This window comes from Lupinus angustifolius, chromosome LG01 (genome assembly GCF_001865875.1).
Source record: "Lupinus angustifolius cultivar Tanjil chromosome LG01, LupAngTanjil_v1.0, whole genome shotgun sequence".
Taxonomy (NCBI): domain Eukaryota; kingdom Viridiplantae; phylum Streptophyta; class Magnoliopsida; order Fabales; family Fabaceae; genus Lupinus; species Lupinus angustifolius.
In genome coordinates this window covers 30,719,621-30,740,464 of record NC_032009.1, presented here as the reverse complement: position 1 = coordinate 30,740,464, position 20,844 = coordinate 30,719,621, and the positions used below count along the sequence as shown (strand labels likewise).

General features: G+C 30.4%; 2 protein-coding genes and 1 long non-coding RNA gene across 3 annotated transcripts; 2 read left to right on the top strand and 1 right to left on the bottom strand.

Annotated features, from left to right (window-relative positions):
• On the top strand, positions 6,708-9,734 carry LOC109359992 (MDIS1-interacting receptor like kinase 2-like). Its single transcript, XM_019604717.1, has 2 exons — positions 6,708-8,072; positions 9,237-9,734. Exons 1-2 carry the CDS (start codon positions 6,740-6,742, stop codon positions 9,647-9,649), a joined length of 1,746 nt encoding a protein of 581 aa, XP_019460262.1. The 5' UTR covers positions 6,708-6,739; the 3' UTR covers positions 9,650-9,734.
• LOC109360040 lies at positions 12,537-15,113 on the top strand. The gene is made up of 3 exons (XR_002109096.1): positions 12,537-12,658; positions 13,187-13,483; positions 14,662-15,113. It is a non-coding gene; the product is annotated as an uncharacterized LOC109360040 (long non-coding RNA).
• On the bottom strand, positions 16,966-18,776 carry LOC109360005 (REF/SRPP-like protein At1g67360). Its single transcript, XM_019604743.1, has 3 exons — positions 18,658-18,776; positions 18,337-18,579; positions 16,966-17,670 (listed from the first exon to the last, which is right to left on the bottom strand). Exons 1-3 carry the CDS (start codon positions 18,673-18,675, stop codon positions 17,230-17,232), a joined length of 702 nt encoding a protein of 233 aa, XP_019460288.1. The 5' UTR covers positions 18,676-18,776; the 3' UTR covers positions 16,966-17,229.

Here is a 20,844-nt window from a genome sequence, read left to right as displayed (position 1 = left end):
GAACGACTATATATTTGTAAATAAATTACAGTACATGTAGATATTGCATGTTTCGTATTTAGATTTCAAATTTGCACTTATAGTTTTATGCAATAAATCGATAAAGTTATGTTTTCAAGAAATAGATAAAGTTAGTCACATTGAGTATACTCAACTACACATTATTGTTTTCAAAATTTTATAGATTTAATTATTGTGCAGTCAATTCCAAACAATAGGAAGGTTAGTTGACAAGTGTGAAGTGCCAAATTAATAAATGAAATATACATATATAATATATTTATTTTGTGGCATTTTAACTACTTAATCAACTCAAAGAAATGAAATTATATTGATATACGATAAAAACTTCTCCAAATGGTCAAATATCATCACTAAAGTGTTTTGCAAGCTTAATCCAGAAAAATGATCGGAAAAAGCTAAAATTCCGATTAGGCTCAGTGCAAGATCATGCTCGGCGGATCAGGTAGCAGCCGAGACATGCGCTCAGTACCCAAGTTATGCTCGGCGAAGGAAGGCTCGCGCTCAGCGTTATCCCTATGTTGAGCATATGCATCAAAGAATTAAGAAGTTTAGCCTATGTAACGTTTATACTAAGCGCACCTACACGTGCTTAGAGCACAAGGGAGGTGCGCTATGTTGAAAGGATAAGTTTGATTCAAAAAGATTGGTTTCGGTTTTCAACAAACAAAATTTATAAGTCCTACGCTATATTAACTTTTAAGTCTCTTTCAAAATTCAATTGTAGCATAGTATAAGGTTATGCCAAATCATAAAGAATTATCATAAAAATGTTAGTTATACTTCAGTTTTAGATTATTTATAATAAGAAAATATATTTTGGTTGGTTTGTAGTTACATGTGAAAAGTGTGCGCAAGAAAATTAAAAATACTACTTATTTACAATTAAAGAGAAGAATAATGTTTAGAATGATGGAAATAAAGTTTCTTAAAATTTCAATATCAAAATGAATTGCTTATGCAAGTTATTTTTGTGTGCTTGAATTCACCATACCTCATTTCTTAATACGTAGTTCTAGCCTCCCAACGTTCCTAGGGACATAAGCACATTGGTCGAATATCTTAACAAATTTTTTTTGTTATGATCTCTTCTCTATTTCCTCTTTTATTATTTGATTGCTCGCTCATTCCCAAGAATATGAAATGATTGAAAAGTTGTCATATATGGATAAAACAGCTCAGATCTCTGTTATCGAATTCTTACTACACTGTAAGAACCGATATCGAATACACCCATCACAATATGGCTACTAGTGTCAATTTTCGAAATACACACAATATGACTACCTGTGCCATTTCTTAGTGCCACAGAAAGAAAATGGGAGATGTTTGCAGGAAATGCATTGGCGGAAAATATGAGGAGAAAGAAAAAGTTGAATGAAAGCGTATTCAACTTGGAGCGAGTTATAACGAGGGAAGAAAGCATCTATTCATAACATGAAATTTTTTCCAAGTTCTTCATCTCTCCAATGTGGGACTTGAGAGTTGTTTTTTTCAAAACTCTTCTATGTGGGACTTAGGAATTTTTTTAGATTTCACACCCAAAAGTTCTCACTTATAGTTTTCAATAAACCATGTTCCAACAATAAGCTATGTATTGGCTTAATCCCAAATATTCTTATTCAGAAATTTGTTTAGTGCCAATATAAAAGGATAAAGATATCAATGTCATGGTTGTTGCATTGTGGAAGTCAATAATAGTGATGATTATAAAATGCACATATAATTTGAAAATTCACTATTAGATGTTGAACACACTAAATTTGTCACTAATCCCTCTTCTCACGAAAATTCCATTACAAGCCTTCTTCAATTACTGATGTGGAAGATGGTAGTGATTTTGAAATGAATAGTTTTCCTAAAGAACATGCAACTGAAGAACATGTAATTGAAGAACATGCAACTAAAGATGTACCTCACTTTGTAGCTTAAGCACGTGAATCACCTGAAAATGCACATGACTTTGCACCTGAAGAAATTTCTGATTTTGCAGAAGACACACTAAACAATATCGTTTAGGAAAAAATATTGAGTGAAAACGATGCTCATTTCTATAATGTTAAGAAGACACACTAAACGATATTATTTTGTGTCTAACTTTTTTCAAAAAAAAAAAAAATTCAATAAAATGAAAATATTTTATTTTAAAAACTCAACAAAAAGTTTAATGAAAACAACATTGTGTTCGGCACAAGCGTGACCACATCAATACTTAATATGTTTTATGATCAACTTTATTAATTTAAATTTAGTAGTAACTAATTTGATAATGTCAAAAAACTTATGAGACTAAAATGTATAATTACTTTTTTTCTTTGCATCTCTAACACATTTTTCTATCTTTTTTTAAAAATGTGCTTTCTTGTTTAATTTTTTTGCTTTGTTTTCCCAACTGAAATAATAAATGATAAAAGTAAAAATACTAATAAATATAATAATAATAAGATATGACTATAAAAAAATTGGATGTTCATTTATGTCCTTTTGAAATAGACGGTTTGATAAATTTATTCATTTCGTGTTTTCTATCGTACCACTCTTATACTAAAAACTAGAAGGGGTGTAGTAGGATCTGGATTCTCTAGATTATTGGAGAAATCACTCGTGATTCATAATTATACATGTGGCAAGTTGGTTTTTAACAATCCAGATTTTAAAATGTGAAATGATATTTGTAAATAAAATAATTCAGAAAAAAACTCTCCTCATTTCACTATTCCTTTCTCTTTGAAACCAAAATGAGGAAGAAAAAAAAGACAAAAATCATTTCTCTCTTCCTCTTCCTCACTCAGCTAAACCACCAAACATTGTGTCATGACCTTCTTGATCGCCTCCCATGAATCCGCTTCCACTGGTCAGCCTAGAGGACAAAACCACAGTTTCCAAGGATATTAGTGGTTAGTTCGGTGGTGAGAAGTGCTTCTGGTATGCTCCATATGAAAGGGGAAATTAGGAAACTAAGGAGAGCAAAAAAATGGACTTGCTGCTTGAACTGTGGGTTCTTCACTGTAGGGACCATTTGTGACTTCGAAGTAGATGAGGAATATTAATGGGATGAGAGAAAGGACTATAGTTGGTTTCAAAGAGAAGGGAACCATGAAAGGAGGAGAAAGATTGAATGAATAAGAGGAAGAGAGAAATGATTTTTGTCTTTTTTTCTGAATTATGTTAACAGTTTAAAATCTGGACGTTAGCAACTGATTTGCCATGTGTCCTAATCATGGGTCATTAATAAGATCACTTGTCCCAAAATTTGGTATCCTATAGTGAACTAATCCTATCAAAAGATGCAAACTAATTAAGAAAAAAAATCATAAAAACAGAAAATAAATTTTTTTTTATTACTTGTTGTAATGTCATTGACTTGAGTCATGGAGGCAAAAATATTTTTGGACATATAATCTTTGTTCCAGTATCAACCTATTGAATAATAGAGAGGATCCACACTCGTTATAGTACAGTGCAACTTATTCTTTAACTTTCACATGAGTTTTTATCGGATGTGACAAAATTATCCACAATCCATAATTCATCTAATCTATTTGTTAGAACTAATGGATTCAAATGGATATAATCAAATTGATAGTGTTGATAAGGAATGTATTTAAATCCATCCATTATACCCAATGGATAGTCAGTGAATATATCTATTTGGATGGATACCCAATCCATCCAAAAACAAAACTTCAAAAGATGATGTTTTTTGCTTTTCAATTTCATTAAATATTTAAGAAAAATAAGTTCAAGCAAATTCATATATGATTTTCACTCTCACTTTTATCAGTTTATTAAATTGATATTAATTATAAGATATTTGTATATAGTTAATACTAAAAGTTTATTCCAAAGTACATAACATATATAAGTATGAGAAACAAATGTATGAAATGATAGTTTATGAATTTTATACAATTCATTGTATCATCCCATTTATATTTAATCAATTATAATTGACTCTTCACAAAAAAAAAGTAATTCAAATTAGTGGTGAATGGTATAGTGATTATGTATAAATCTTTATACTCACAATGCATACATATTACACTTTATAAGTATTTGTTAAACTTTTTACACATACAACCTTAAATTCACATGCTTGTAGAACATTGTAAAAAAATGTGATTTTTAAAAGTTCAAAAATCACTTTTTTAAATAATCAATTTAAAAAAAAAATCAGTATTTTAAAAATTGATTTTTAAAAGTGTTTTTTAGAAGGTAATTTAAAAAATGTTTTATTATAATTGACTCTTCACAAAAAAAAAGTAATTCAAATTAGTGGTGGATGATATAGTGATTATGTATAAATCTTTATACTCACAATGCATACATATTACACTTTATAAGTATTTGTTAAACTTTTTACACATACAACCTTAAATTCACATGCTTGTAGAACATTGTAAAAAAATGTGATTTTTAAAAGTTCAAAAATCACTTTTTTAAATAATCAATTTTAAAAAAAAATCAGTATTTTAAAAATTGATTTTTAAAAGTGTTTTTTAGAAGGTAATTTAAAAAATATTTTATTGAGATAATAGTTTTTAAAATAATAATTTTCTTCGATAATGTTTTTAGTTCAAATAAAAAACAAATGGATTGAAGATCTATCCATCCAAATCAATGAAAACATAGGCATGGATGAATTGGATGGATTGCAATCCATTGAATATGAATAAATTGAATAAGTTAAAATATAATTTAAATAAATTTATATAGATTAATGAATGACTTTCCATCCATCATTATTATCCATATGCAAATCTATCAATTTGCTTACCTTTAACATATGAGTTGGATAGCTTTTATTTTTATCAGGCGAGTCATTTTGTTTCCAACTCAGATTTGTTATATGTTGGGTGGTGAAATTGTTGCCAATATTGAAGTTTGGACTTTGGATTGTTATTAAATCCTATGGATGAAATGATAAAAAAATCATGCAAACCCACGAACACAGAAACTTACATCCAATTCTTCATAGTTGACTCTAAGTCAATCAATGCCATGGCTAATTTATCTAAGGTGCATGTTTGTAGACCCACCAATGAGACAAGTGCGTGAACTTATGGCCGATAATTAATGAATTCAACTTATCTCCAATGGTGATATTGTAACACATCTTGCGATTTGTATGAGAATATTCATTTTTATTATTTTGGGAGCTAGATTCATGCATATAAATTTCACATTTATTGTTTTTTTTAAAGAGTGTAATATCTATATATTATTATTGTAAATATTTACACAGTCGGTATATCACCTATCATTTATTTAGATTATTTTTTTGAAGAGTCAATGATTATTGGAAATGAATGGTTCATAATGAAGTGACAGTATAAAAAATTCTTACAACTTTAATGAATACATATTTTTCTCTTTTTTAAATTAGGTCCCTGATTTTTTTTATGAAGAAGAACCTATGAGAGGGTTGAGGTCAGGTTTGTGCTTTCCCCAACCTTGAACTCAAAATCTAAAACCCGAACCCACTGAAACCCAAAAAATAATAATTATAAATGCAACAATAAATCCAAGCACATCCATCATTCCTCTTCAACCCAAGCAACAATTTCAAATCACAAGGCAACAGATCACCAAAAATTGCAGCAACAACAATCTTCCTCTTTCTCCTCCTACTTCCCCATTGCCCCTCCAAAATCCCTAAAAAATCCTTAGCTCATCTTCACTCTTCAAAAGTCACCTAAATGATTACTTATTTCTGCGAAATGGGGTATGAATAATATCTCTTTATTGGTAAGTAAAACCAAGTATAAACATATTCACCCCGTCATTTTGAAATTGACATACTAGTAGCAAAAGACATGTATTTTCAAATTTGCTTCATTGGTGATGTTAGGCAACGATGTATCATGCGTATCACATGTATCAAATTTGAACCTAAACTCAAAATTTAACATCGGTAAAACCAGAACTCAGTCACAGCGAGTTTATCCCGTTAAATTTAGGTTGGGTTTGGACAGGTATGCACGAGTTCGGTTTTCATTACCATCCTTATATATAACTTATGTTTGGTTGCAATTGTTTATCTCATTGTTAGTTTATAAATTTTTTATAATCTAAGTTGACTTGGCTAACAAAGTTGTTATATAACAAATTTCACACATGTTATTATATTCTCAAATCTTATAGTATGGAAACCCAGTCTATATTTTGGAGTAGGATACTCTCCTGTAGTGGTATTGGAGAGTTTACTATTGAGCCCAGATTTAAACATACTGTACAAAAAATTTTAAAGATCCAAATTTTTTACTACTTTTGAGTTAAATGAATTGAAAAATTGTTAGTATATTATTCCCCTCATAGAGGGTCTAGTTATTGAAAAATATCTTATTTCCTATACTTTCCATGCAATTCTTCAAAGTGAACACCCAGACTAAAGCATTCCCGTGATAAATGTGTCACTCAAGTCAATGGAGCTATGCCTCAAATCACACGTTTAGGACTATTCTAGTCAGTCACAAAGTGAGAGTAAAAAAGTGACCAAAAAACACGTTTCACTTGTTAGTATAAAAATGAAACTCCACTTTCTAACATATCCTAGTAAAACAACCTTGATTAACTCATCACTGAGTTGAACAATTCTTTCTGGCAAGAAATGAAGTCTTTTATATTTAATTTGCATGGGACAGAAATATGGAGTGTCTTTCTTATCACTTCTAGTGTGATATTAGGAGCTACTTCTTCTACAACCTTGGAGCTTAAAATGGAAGCTAGTGCTATACTCAATAGTGGATGGTGGAACATATCAGATTACAACTACAAAGATATCTCTAGTCTTTGTAAGTGGAATGGTATTTTATGCAACCATATTGGAAGCATAACAAGAATCAATTGCCCATGTTATCTTAGGTATGAAAAAGCATTTCATCAATTTTCATCACTCAAACTTTCTGCTTTTAAAAATTTGGAGAGACTTGATCTATGGGGTTGTGGATTAGGAGGGTCAATTCCATTTGAAATTGGTAATCTCACCAAACTTACTTTTCTTGATTTGTCTAACAATTTTCTCATTGGTGAGATACCCTTTTCAATTGGAAAACTTGCAAAGATAACTACTATTGATCTCAACCATAACCTCATAAGTGGTGAAATACCACCTCAACTTGGATATTTGTCAAACCTAAAGAATTTGGATCTTAGTCACAACAATCTGTATGGAATGATTCCTCAATCTCTTGCACTTCTATACAAAAATAAATCTAAGCCCATTAATCTATTTATGTCATACAATAATTTAAAGGGTCCCATTCCACATGGGTTACCACCTTATACATTAATGGGCAACAAGGATATTTTAGCTTCTAGCAAAAAACCAATATACCAACAAGCTAAAATTCTTCCTATCATCATATGTCCAATAGCTTTATTCTTAATTATTGTGTGTGTTAAGTTGATTCACAATGCAACTAAGAAGAAGCATGCAAAGCCAATAGCAACTAAAAATGGAGATTTATTCTCTATATGGAATTATGATGGACACATAGCATATGAAGACATTATAAAAGGAACAGAAGGCTTTGACATGAAATATTGTATTGGAACAGGAGCATATGGTTGTGTTTATAAGGTACCCTTACCTAATGGCAAGGTTGTTGCCTTGAAAAAACTTCATGGTTTTATGGCTGAGGACCCAACTTCTGATGAGAGTTTTAGAAGTGAAGTAGATGTATTATCAAAAATAAAGCATAGACATATTGTGAAGCTTTTAGGGTTTTGCTTGCACAAAAGAATAAGGTTTTTGATATATGAATATATGGAAAAGGGAAGCTTGTTTAGTGTTCTATATGATGATGTTGAAGCAATAGAATTGGAATGGAGAAAAAGGGTTAACATTATTAAAGGCATTGCTCATGCTCTTTCATATCTTCATCATGATTGTATACCTCCAATTGTGCATAGAGATATATCTAGCAGTAACATCTTGCTTAACTCAGAGTGGCAGCCCAACATTTCTGACTTTGGCATTGCAAGACTCCTCAGATATGATTCTTCCAATAGAACTATAGTTGCTGGAACTTATGGCTATATTGCCCCAGGTAAATTCTAGATTTTACCTTAAACTTTATGGTTTTATATATTATTTATGAGTGAGTCAACCTTTTTCACACTAGTCATCCTTAGGCCACTCGTGAAGGAGCTATCACCCAGCCTTTAATTGGTTAGGTTAGGTTTTGTCTCCCTCTCCATAAATATTTCACAATAAGACTTCTAACAATGTTTATTTACCTTAATAAATTAGGTTTTATATCATCTAAAATATTTATTAATCCTAAAAATCAGCTTATTTAATTATATTACATATTAACATTTATACTACATGTTAAATTTGAATAAAAATATATATATAAATATAGTTTAATTGTCAAATATATATATGTATATTTAAAAAAAGGTTTATTAGATTATTTAAATGGAAAAATATTGAGGGTGTGAGGCAAATGTGCAGCATAAGACCCGTAACAGGGTCTTGAATATTTTTTTACATATAAACTTGTTCAATACTTTGTTGGTTATAAAGATCATCCTTTTATATATTTATATGATTGATATACAATGAATATTCATTTTTATTTTATGATTGCAATTTGTTTTAAATTCAATTTTTATATTCAAGTATTTAAATTAAGGACCCAATTTTTTTTCTCATACCAAATTTACAAAATACCAGAGACACTATTTAAAGGTCTAGAAGGTCTAGTATAGAATATGCTTTTAAGTAGACTTTCATGTCATACTTAGACTTTTAAATATATAGACTCAAACCTCAAAAAAAAAATTAAAGAGATACATAGGTCATTCCCATACTACTTTCCCATACTACTATATATATTACGTAGGGCAGACTTTCAAAATCTGAGTTTACCTATTTTCATCCCTACTATTCAATCATGTATTATCACTTATACAAGATCATATGTTTGATATACAAACTTCTAGACTAACAACAATTAAAATCAGAAATTATTCACATATTTTTGTTCTTATTTGCTTTGTTCCTTTCCTTAGTCTCCTTATGTCCTCATTCACATATATGTACCATGCCTAGTAGCTAGTACATATATAATGGGCATGGCTGCTAATTTTAATGCTGACTTTGAACAAATTGTAGATTTATCTAATTCATCCAAATTTCTATATTTCCCATTATTTTATTTTGTTACCCATTAATATATTTGCATTTATTCATCTAATTCCCGCAGAACTTGCCTACACTATGGCTGTGACTGAAAAATGTGATGTCTATAGCTTTGGTGTAGTGGCACTTGAAACATTAATGGGAAAGCATCCTCAAGAAATCTTATCATCACTTCAATCAACTTATTCTCATGAAATCACATTATGTGAAGTACTAGACCAACGTCTAGCACCCCCTACCATAGCAGTTTTATTAGAAATAATTGATGTTGCTATAGTGGCTTTTGCGTGCTTAAACAATAACCCACACTATAGGCCATCAATGAAATGTGTGTCACAAAGTTTTCTAACTCAACATACTACTTTGAATATTCCTCTATGTAAAATTTCAGTGCAACAACTAATGAGTCAAGAGTTATTTAGATTTAAGACCAAGGTGATAAATTTTCAGATTGAAGGTGATTTGTCAGCATTTTGAATATGTTTATTGAAGTTTTGAGAATTTAGTTGTATCAACAAATTGTAGTGTTCATGGAATATAAACCCTGAAGATAGTGGTTTTTGGATGCATGGCTTTAGTTTCCATAGTGGTAATTGTTCAATTTTTACTACAGATGTTGTGTTCCATGAGTTATTATTTATGCAGGTGATGTATGGATGAAATTTTTGGAGAAAAAATGAATTAAGAAGAATGTTGTAGTAGGAAAAATAACATAATTCTAAATATTAGTGTTGTGTGAATCGGACAGGACGGTCCGACTGTCTGACCGCTGACTGAATTTAAAAACGACTTTGGTTTGCAGTTTTAATCGAGTGGGAGTTAGACTGCTTTGAACTGGAGAAATTCCGGACTGACCGTGTTAACCCGATTAAACAGGATTGGCCGGAAAGTACACTAGACAATTCACTTAAACTTTAAAAAAACAGAATAATACTCTAATTTTTTGTTTTACTTCGGTAATAAAAATGATGGAGATATATTACTTTAATATAATTATACATAATTATTAATTATATAAAATTTACATTTATATATTTATAGAAAAATATTAATTATATATGAAATCACTCGATTCGACAAGATGATTTAACCGATTAAACTTAATACAAGACTTCTTTCAATTTGATGTTCGGTTCGGGTTTCACAATATTGATAAATATAGTACTAACTAGTTAAAACATGAAAAATTAGAAAATGGGTTCACATATCTGTATAATATAGTAAGTATATCGTGTATGCAATTAAATGAGTCAAAATAAGTCAATCATATTATACGGTACTCGTAAAAACAAGTTTGTGCTTGTATTTTTTATATTTTTCAAAATGACACAATAATAATATAAATATTGAATTGATAGTTGTTTTTTTTTACTACTAAAAGGTATTCCCTCACTATAAGGGTAAGGAATTAATTAATATTTTTCATACTGTTATGATGTCAAGTATTCAAATTTTATATATTTTATGATGGAGAATTAGAATATTTTCTGTATTGAGTATACTTTATATTATATTTTTTTATTAGGGATACTTTATATTATAAATTTTTGTTTTATTATAACTAGTGGTGACATGCACTTGGTGCCTACCCGTCCAAATTCATATTCTTATGATGTTAATTATTTAAATCTTATAAATTTTATTATGGATAATTAGAATATTTTTTATATTGATTGTATTGTACTTAATTTTTTATTTTTTATTAGATACTTTATATTAATTTTTTTTGTTTTATTATAATGTTAGAGATGTCATTAATATGTTAATGGTGATTACATATGATTATGTAGTTTTTTGTAGAAATTAAAAAGTTTAAGGGCAATATAGGAAAATGAAATTACACCATGGTAGTTATACCATGCTTTTCCTTTATATATAGTATAGAAATATAAATGTTGAACTTAAAGTGAGAGATGTGGTTAATATGTTACATATGATTATATGATTTTTTGTATAAATTAAAATGTTTAAGGGAAAAATAGGAAAGTAAAATTACATCATGGTGATAGTTTCACCATATTTTGCATTTATACATATTAATATGTTGACAAACATTATCGTACCTATCAACCCACATTTCTATTTTGCGACTGTATGTCAACACGTACTTTACACTCCTCATGTTTATTTTGCTTTATCCTTAGTATGTTATGTAGGGATAAGGTTGATGATTAAATATATCAAAAATAGAGGTTATCATTGTTTTTTCAAAGTATCTAATGTAATTTAGTAAATATTTAAATTAAATGTGAATTTGTATATTTAATAGTAATAATTCAGAATAATGTTTAAAATTATACCAAAATGAAATAAATAGAAAGTAAACCATAATGAAACCACATACCATAGAAGACAGAATGGTAGCATACTCACAATAATTGATCAATTTTGCAAATTATGTCACTACAATATAACACCTACAAATGTTAAAAACATCTTTAAAATCATTAAAAAAACCCAAAATTTAGAGGTTGGTTAAAAATTTGCATATACAAAAAAGTAAAGACATAATGATCGAAAGTTATGATAAAATACAAAATAAAGTACAAACAAAAATATGCAAGAATCAGTTCCAACATAGTATTAAGTTACTACTCCCAAAATATATTAAAGTGTGTAACTTTATCTTTGGTTGGAGGATGGACAAAACACCTTCCGTCTTAAAGTGTTGTATGTCATTGATTTATATTGAAAAATGTGGGTTGAATGAGGAAGGAAGAGTTCATTACACCAAAAATGTTGGAATTTAAAATCATTAACCATAAATCAGAGTTGCTTTTTTTTTTTTTGGGTGAAAAAGTAAGAATGATGGAAAGAGTATAAGAAAATTACGTGGAAGGTTACATGTGGTTTTTGATTATGAAAGTTGTATTAATTAATTAAATGTTTTTTTAATAAGGAAGTTAAATATAATTTTTGTGAAGTTGATACTGCTTTGATGATTGAGGGTAAATTAGGGAAGTAAAAATTACTCCTCCTTAGGTCTTTAGAATTTAAATTTTTAAATATACTCATTGGGTTATGTATGATTTTTTTTGTAGAAATAAAAAGATGTTAAAAGCAAAATATGCAATCACAAGTTATACAATAGTGATGTGGTTCCATTGAGATTTTTGCTTTATTAACTTAACAGTTTGCATTGACATTTTATCACTATCCAAGTAATATAACGCCATTTGAAAAATAGAATTATGGGCATTTTGGAATTAAAAAATAGATTCAAATTTAAAATTTAGGAATAAAAAATATATTTAAATTAACCCAAAATTTAGTTACAAATACCCATATTATACAAGGCCCAAAACATATTACAGATGGCCCGTTACGAGGAGGTCACTTTTAACTGATATGGTGAAGGAATAAAAAGAAACTAAAAATAGAAGAAAATATTAAAGTCGTTAGTTAGTGAAAAAAATTCATTCAAAAACGCAGGGAGTTGAAGAAGACAAGGTGACAAGGTCTGATTTGAAGCACAGATCAGAAAATGTAAGTAAATCATTTCTCACACTCTTTTCAGATTAATATTTTCATTTCAAATCCGCTCCATCATTTTTCTTCATCGTGTATTTTTTTTCTCTCACTCGAACCTTTTCAGTAGTTTCTACATTTATAGCTTTTTTTTTTATTATTGAATGAACAACTATAGTGATTTAGTTTTTCATGTCATTTCAGTCTTCGTATGGAAAAATATTCACTATAGCTTAAGTCTAACCTAGTTTCGGTTTAATTTTGTACATTGTTTCTAATTTTGTTTCCGATTCTGAATTAGATAAAGGAGAATGAAAGAACTAAACTTTGATGAAATTGAAGGAAGCCTAGTTCTTCTAAAAATTCAAATGATGTTTTGAACCAAACTAATTTGATGTGATTTGATTTGATTTGTTCTTTGTTCGGGATAACTGTAAATACTCAGTTTTAATTTCTCATTTCGCCTACTTTGATTTCATGATTTAGGGTTTGCAACTGATAAAATTTGTTTCTTTTTTTTTTATTTACATTTGGTTTGTGGAATAGAAGAGAAGATGGGATTCATCATGGAATTTGCTGAGAGCTTGGTTTTGAAGATGATGGAAGATCCGAAGGAAAGGGATCGGAGATTCAGGGAACATGTTTACAAGGTGAAGGACGGGTGTACCAAGACCAAGGAGATGTGGGCTTTACCTATGTGACCCTATGGGTTCTGGACTTTCGAGCGCCACAATTCTCAGCTCAATTGGGATGCCCAGATTAGCCAAGTTCTTGGCCGTAGGGATCCTTATGATGACGTCCTCCTGGATTCTAATTACTCTGCTCCACCTAAATCTAAATGAGGTATTATTCTTCATTTCTTCAACATTCAGATCCCTGCTTGGTGAGTTCTGTTGTTGGCGTAAAGTTTAGGATGTTGCAGATAATGTATAGAGTGGCTGAGTGGCATGCAGTTTGAATGACATGTTAGCCCTTCAAGGCTTGTGTTTAACTTCGTAGATGCTCTTATTGAAATTTGAAACATTGTGTTGGTATTTAATAAGAGATAAGATGTTTTTTCATGGTAACACGCTGCCAGTCATGGCTTTAGGTTAAGATCATAGAGGTGGTTAGAAATATGATTGAAGCTGAAACTTTGTACCTCTCAAAATCAGCTATTTACTATATGAGAAAGTTGTTCCAAGAGTCAGCTTAGTTGGTAGAGTTGTGGGACATTAAATGAAAACGCCTGGTTCAAACCCCTCCAGCTGTGCTTTTCCCCCTACCATTAAATAAAATTGCCTATTAATGAAACTTTATGAGAAAATTGATGTTTAGTGATCGAGAAAAAAGGACAATGAGCCGCAATAGCTGAATGACCAGTATTCTTGAGTAAAAAAATAAATAATTGAAGGTAAGCATATAGAGGTTGAGCCACGATGCAAGGTCGCTTGCGTCATGACCTGTCATGGGTTCGAATCCTTGAATAAGTCTCTTAGCTTTCGTGGGTAAGGTTGTGTATATCTACCCTCTCCGGACCCCATTAGGTGGGAATCTTATGCATTAGGCCGCCCTTTTTAATTGCAGATAAGCATATATGATTACATATACTGCTTCAAATCATTTTGTTGTTGTTGATAAACGAGAATAGTTCAAAATAAGAGGATAAGACATCCTCACAAAAAACACAGAAAGAAAAACAATTGTGCTAAGCTATTATGCTAGGAGGAAGAGTGATGTAGCAAAGGATGTCAATCCCCTGCAGATCAACCATAGAAACCCCACCAATAAAGTGATAAACTCATGGGCAGTGCACCAAAGTGATTCCGTAGAAGTAACTCTCCCCCAAGTATGCAATACCATTTTGGTGGCCAGCATATTTTTTTTGCTTTCTCCGGCTTGTACCTTCTTATTATGAGTATCTTTCTATTTAGTCTTGAAAGTTTGATGAGAGATGTTTATTTTGAGTGAGATTCGCAATTCCTATTTGTTATATCGCTGTCTTTTGTACTCATTTTGTTTTTCTTTCTTGTCTAATGCAGTGATGCTGGACTTGTCACAAGTTTTTTAGGTGGAGAAATGGGGATTTGTCAGTTCCTTTTTTTAACCTCCTATCCTGCTGCATGTTGCAGTAATTACAATTGGTTTTGATGAGTTATTATTTTATGTCAAATAAAGCTCAGTAATTACAATTGGCATGTAAGATTTTCCCCATTTGAGAACTTACCTTTTACAAATTCAATTTTGGGTTAATTTCCTGTTCTATTGATGTTTCGTCCCACTACTTACATTATCTGTAGTTGATTCATTTCTTGTGTTTTGTTATAAGATGCCATATTTAGCATCTGTTAATGTGTTCGATATGGTAGATTTGATATAATTCATGTGCCAGCTTTGCCATAGAGCACAAAGTTAGTTCACGTCTGCTTATATTTGATGGCAACCTCAAGGTTTGTGAAACAGTAAGTAATGAGTTATGTTGAGCTTTTAATAATGAGAGGATGTGGTCTCTTCCACTTGTTGCTAGTTATTGGTCTTGATAGTCTTGTGAATTTTAGTTGCAAATGGTTTGTAGCTGTACCCCCCTAATTACACTGGAATAAGATTTGATTTCCATGTTTCTTTTCTTGTATTCTTATGATGCATAGTGTGACCTTTCTACACAAATCCCCTTCTCTTTCTTTTTTGGTAGAATGGGCTAAGGCCAAAAAGAAAATTGAGAAGGTTCTAGGTCTAGCCAAACCCATTACATCGTAAAAGAACTTCTTTGATTCCAATAAGATAGTCTCATGAGTTTGTGAAAGGAATTCTGGATGAACTTTTTTGCACCTAGAAATCAGAATATGGGTGAGGAGCAATCTACTCATAATGTTAAGTAACATTCTAGGTAGTTGATTGCACGTGATAGCAGTATAGTGGGTTGATTAGCAGTATAATTGCACTCCAGAACCCACTCTAGTGTGAGGGAACCGTAATTTTAATGGGAAATTTCCTTTGTCCTTTTAAAATGACATGCCAAAATACTTCCTTCTCTTTTAAAAAAAGATTTAAAAACACGTGAGTCTTTAGAAAAAACTGAAGGGTCAGTCTCAATTGCTTCCCTTCCATTCCTTTTATGAATATCTTTTTGTTTTTGATCTCTTTACTTCTATTTTCCCCTTAGTTGTTATGGTCCTCTTGCTACCCTCTATAGTGTTTTGGGTCGATTGCTATCTACAATTGATTACCTTGGTAGCACGGATCTTCTGTCTCAAACAATGTTATAAACCATGTCACATATCAATGATATTGAAGCAAAAATAGAAAAATAATAGACATTTTTTTTTTTAACTCACATAACATATTTTTATTGATCCCAGATAAGATTTGGGACAACAAATCTTTGTTCTCATTAGTAGCCGTAGTCTGTATTATAGGGGAGATGTGAAAGATAAAAATTGAAAAGGTATTTAAAACATGTCATTGAAAAGTATATATGTGGTAGGGCCATGAGTTTTAGACACTTAATGTTAACTCCTAAGTTTATTGGGAATGGATTGAGTCAACTTATATACAAACTCAGATCGACTTAGGGTAAAGTTTAACCTTTAATATTGACCTTACAAGTTCATGGATTCACTCACTTAATTTGAAAACGGTTGTGATCAAAAACTCAATTTCGCATCATTCCATGACCACTAATGAATTATTCCTGCATTGCCATGGTTTTGGTGTTAGGGCTCCAAAAGAAAAACGTTTTCAGATCTCTTCCTTTCCTTGCCTCATCTTCTCGAAATAGATTATTATTCAGTACTAGGAATGTGAGACAAAAGTGTTTTTAAAATATTTAATCTAAAAAAGTAAGAATCTAGACCATTGAAATTTTATTTTTGTTATGTTCTTGGTCATCTCTACTTGTGTGTTCTATAACCTTTGCTTATGCCTTTGCTCTCATCGTCATCTTTTGCACTTCGAAATCTTATCATTTACTCGCAAGTCGAAAACCAAAAGCTAGCAGCACCAATTGTTATTACCAGCTCCAATCTTGTCTCTAGTTGTGCATGGTTTCAATTTCCTTTACGGGGTCTTACAACTTGAGTTTCAATTGTAAAATACTGATTTATGGGCAAGTTATTTATGTTTGGTTGTTACTTAGGGATATTGAAGCAACACTTGTTGGAAGGAGCACACCCTGAAAGAGATTAATTCATTACTCATAGTTTATGTATACTTTTGGTAGTACCAAAAAAAACTCGGGATATTATTAAAGCTCCACAACTTTTACAACCATGGTTGATGTTATATTTCTTCCCCTCTAGTCAACAAATTTAGTGTAACTGCGCAAGAAATGGACAAATTCTCTTCTGAAATGAACACTGTGTTCCCACTTCTCAAGTCCTCCCCCTAAATTGAGCAATATTGTATGCAACATAAGGACAAAGAAAACAAGTTTCAAGACCATTTAACACACAATGACATAATCACATAACGTTCTACAAACTTTGTTAACTTACATGGTTCTTAACCCATTTCTTACACTCCTAACAACTCATAATCTCATACCCATAATGCCCCCAAGGTAGGATCAGTAACAAACATATTAACTTAAGAACTAACTCTAGTAATACTTATTAATCAGAATCTGAACTTGTTGCATCATTTTCATTACCATTCACCTTAGCTTGTCCCTGTTTAAATGCCTTAGCGATTTCATCTATGGGAATCAAAGGCAAATACTCAGAGATATTGTAGCCCTTTTCAGCAATACCCTTGACAACATGGTTGTATTTTTCTGACCAATGTGCAGCTGTGGGAATTGCCATTTTTGCCACTACATAGAATAGTGGGTAGTGGTTGAGACTGGCCCACAATTTCACTGAGCCGGTTAACACAAATTGTTTGGACTCTGTGGCTACATATTTTGCAGCTGCTTTTGGTCCTCCAGAATGAACCAAATTTACTAATTTCTCTGCTTTTTGTGACACTTTGTTGATCAAAACCTTGGATTGGTTTGCTACCTGCTTAATTAATGGAGGAGCCTGCTCATCAATTTTGTGGGTAGCTTCATCCACCTACCATAGTCATATATACCAATTGATTAGTTTCACCAAAACTTTCTTAGCAATATCCAAATTCATTAACATTAACAAATGGAATTCCAAGCATGCAGGGCACAAGGACAAAAAATAAGGGTAATTGTGAGGGCTGTCATGTGCATTCATCAATGTTTTAAATCTGGGTCTACGAACATTACATTGCATAACAAAAAAAAAATCATGTCTCATATTGGAGAGATTTTGCAGTTGTATTAAAGAGTAAAAATATCATATTAGAATCGTCTCCCGTACTAGAGAGACGAGCTATTATTTTTCCATGTTGTCTGTGATACAATTGTCTCTTCATTACTTTGACATGATGGTAGCTCGAGGACCCTAATATATTAAGGTTTTGTGAGTGGTTGAAACTTTGTAACAACATTAAAGGTAGCTCCATTTTATAAGGTTAAAATTAAAGTTAGACATAAATTTGTACCCTTTTCAAGGCAGCTTTCACTGAAACAACTTTCTTATATATCCTTAACAAATAGATTTTGATCCAAATGAGATCCAAAATAAGGATCATTATAACAAACATAAAAACCTTAAAAGTAATACTAAAAACAACACAAAAACGAGGATTTGATTTGAAGGAAATAATCAAAGAGACATAGAAAGAACATAGATATATATAAAAATTACCTTGTTGTCTACAAAAACAAGAAGATGAACAGGGACACCTTTGATTTTGTCATAAACAGGACCAAGAACATTGATAACAGTATCTTCAACTGTTCCAACAGCAGATCTCAAAGGCCCTGAATTTTTCTTTGCAAACTGATACAGATATGATACACACACCAATGTTTGAATCACAACAATTTTCACAAACCCAAGATGCTTCAGTTTTTGTTCATCATTCTTCTTCCTTTCAACAACCTTTGTCTGCAAAAAAACAACAACATTCACAAGACATAAGATCTAATGCAAAAAGTGAGAAAAATATGGGAAAATATTGAATACCTCATTTGTGGTAGCCATTGTTAGTGTAATTGCTTAGTGGAGTGAGTGGTTTATATAGATGGAAAAACAATGTGAATTAAATACGAATTTATTATTGTAATTATTATTTTAAACTATTTGATTGTTATATTCATTAAGATTGTTTGAATAGACTCTTACGTTATAGATACATGAGTAAGAATTCTCATTCTAAGAGTAAGTTTTTTATGGACATTCATATTTGTATTTTAGCTATCGATTTTATAGACATCTAATGATTTAGATTTATTCACTAATTGAAACTATTGGTTTTCCCTAAAATTGATGACTATGATAGAGAATAAATTTAAAAAACTTACTTTTGAAGTAAGTGTATCTATACTCTAGTTATATATATAAGAATGTTGTGAAACTTGAGCCTAAAATTAACTGAGGTCTTCTATTAGGTTTAAATGGTTAAATTGTCTAGTCAGACGGAATGATTTTATATATGATTATATATTAATGCAAAATTTTATATAATTATATTGAAGTAATATATTTCTATCTTTCTTGGACCAAAAGTAAAATAAAATATTAGAGTAGTATTTCGTTTTTTAAAAAAGAAAATATTTGAACCTTTCAGTTTCCTTTCTGAGTTATTACGGTTTAATCAGGTTTAACACGGTTGGACTGAAATTTCATCTGTTCAAAGCGGTCTAGCCGCTCATTCACTTAAGACTGCAAACCATGATTGTTTTTAAGTTGATCAGTGGTTAGACCGGCGGGACTACCGAATCTGGTCTAGTTCTCATAACATTGATATGCATGATCATTTATAATTAATTGATTTTTTTTCCAGTTATAATTAATTGATTTGAGGGTATAAGATTAGTGTAGGAATATCATAAGTAAAAAGTAATATATCACATTATATTTTAAGTAATATTTTTTTCATAAATACTGTTTTTTTAGGTTGAATCTAATGAATAAAAAAAAGTTATATTACTAAATACTAATGTTTATACAGTATTCATTTGATTTTGCGATTAGTGTAATTTTAATTAAAAAATATAATATATAAGTTAATAAAGAATTATGTTAACATTACTCGTTTCTCGTACAAAATAATAGCATTGTAATAATATTTGTGTATTATTAGTGTAAAGATTTATATATAGTTTGTATATTATCTACTATTCATTTGATTTAAATAACAATATATAAATGATATAATAACAATGTATAAAACTCATACACCGTAAATAAATACATTTTTGCATTCCCTAATATAATACTACTAAGTATCTCGTTATGTAACGTCCAATGTTATTAAACTTGGACCGGTTAATAACTCGGTTAGGGTACTGAGTTAATGAGTTACTGGTTCAACCAGTGGGTCAATGGTTGGACCGGTTAACCCGATTTGCATTAAAAATTCTAAAAAATTCATAATACGTAACAATATTTAATAATGGTATACTCATAATTTAAAAATATTATCATGCCTAATTAAACAACAAAAAAGAATATTTTACTACTATAAAATAACAAAAGTAAATTGATAACATCATCAAAAACATATGAACTATGTTTTAACTACAACAAAAACATACAATAAGTTTGAAATTTAATTAAACAATGAAGATTTTGTTATAATGTAAAACTAACAAGTGACAAACATAACTACAAATAAGTTAAAAGTACTTGTTTTTCACTTAAAAACGACATCAATTTGGCTGTTTTAAAAAAAATTTGATTGACTCGGCCGGTTTAACCGGTCCGACCACTCGAGTCACTAGTTTTAGACTTAAACTGACCGAGTCAACCCAATTTGATGCAAAATTGGTTAAATGAGAGGCTCAGACCGATTAGATGTCCAGTTCATAGTTGAACCGATCGGACCAACCAGTTCGAGCCGAGTTTTATAACACTGCGTCGAACATATCAAAAAATATCATTCTATCACACTCCACTAACTTATGTTCTTGAAGAAATATAAAAGATACTCACTCCATTTTTTCATTTGTTTTTGAAGAAATATTTCGTTGTTAATTAATTTGCAAGTTGGAAGTTTAAGATAATTAATAACAATAAATAGAAGAGTTAATATCTATATATTGATATTATAAAAATATATACTTATTTATTGTATTATCTATCATTTATTTGTATTATTTTATTAAAAAATCAATAATAATTAAAAATAAATAGTTTTGTATATTGCTA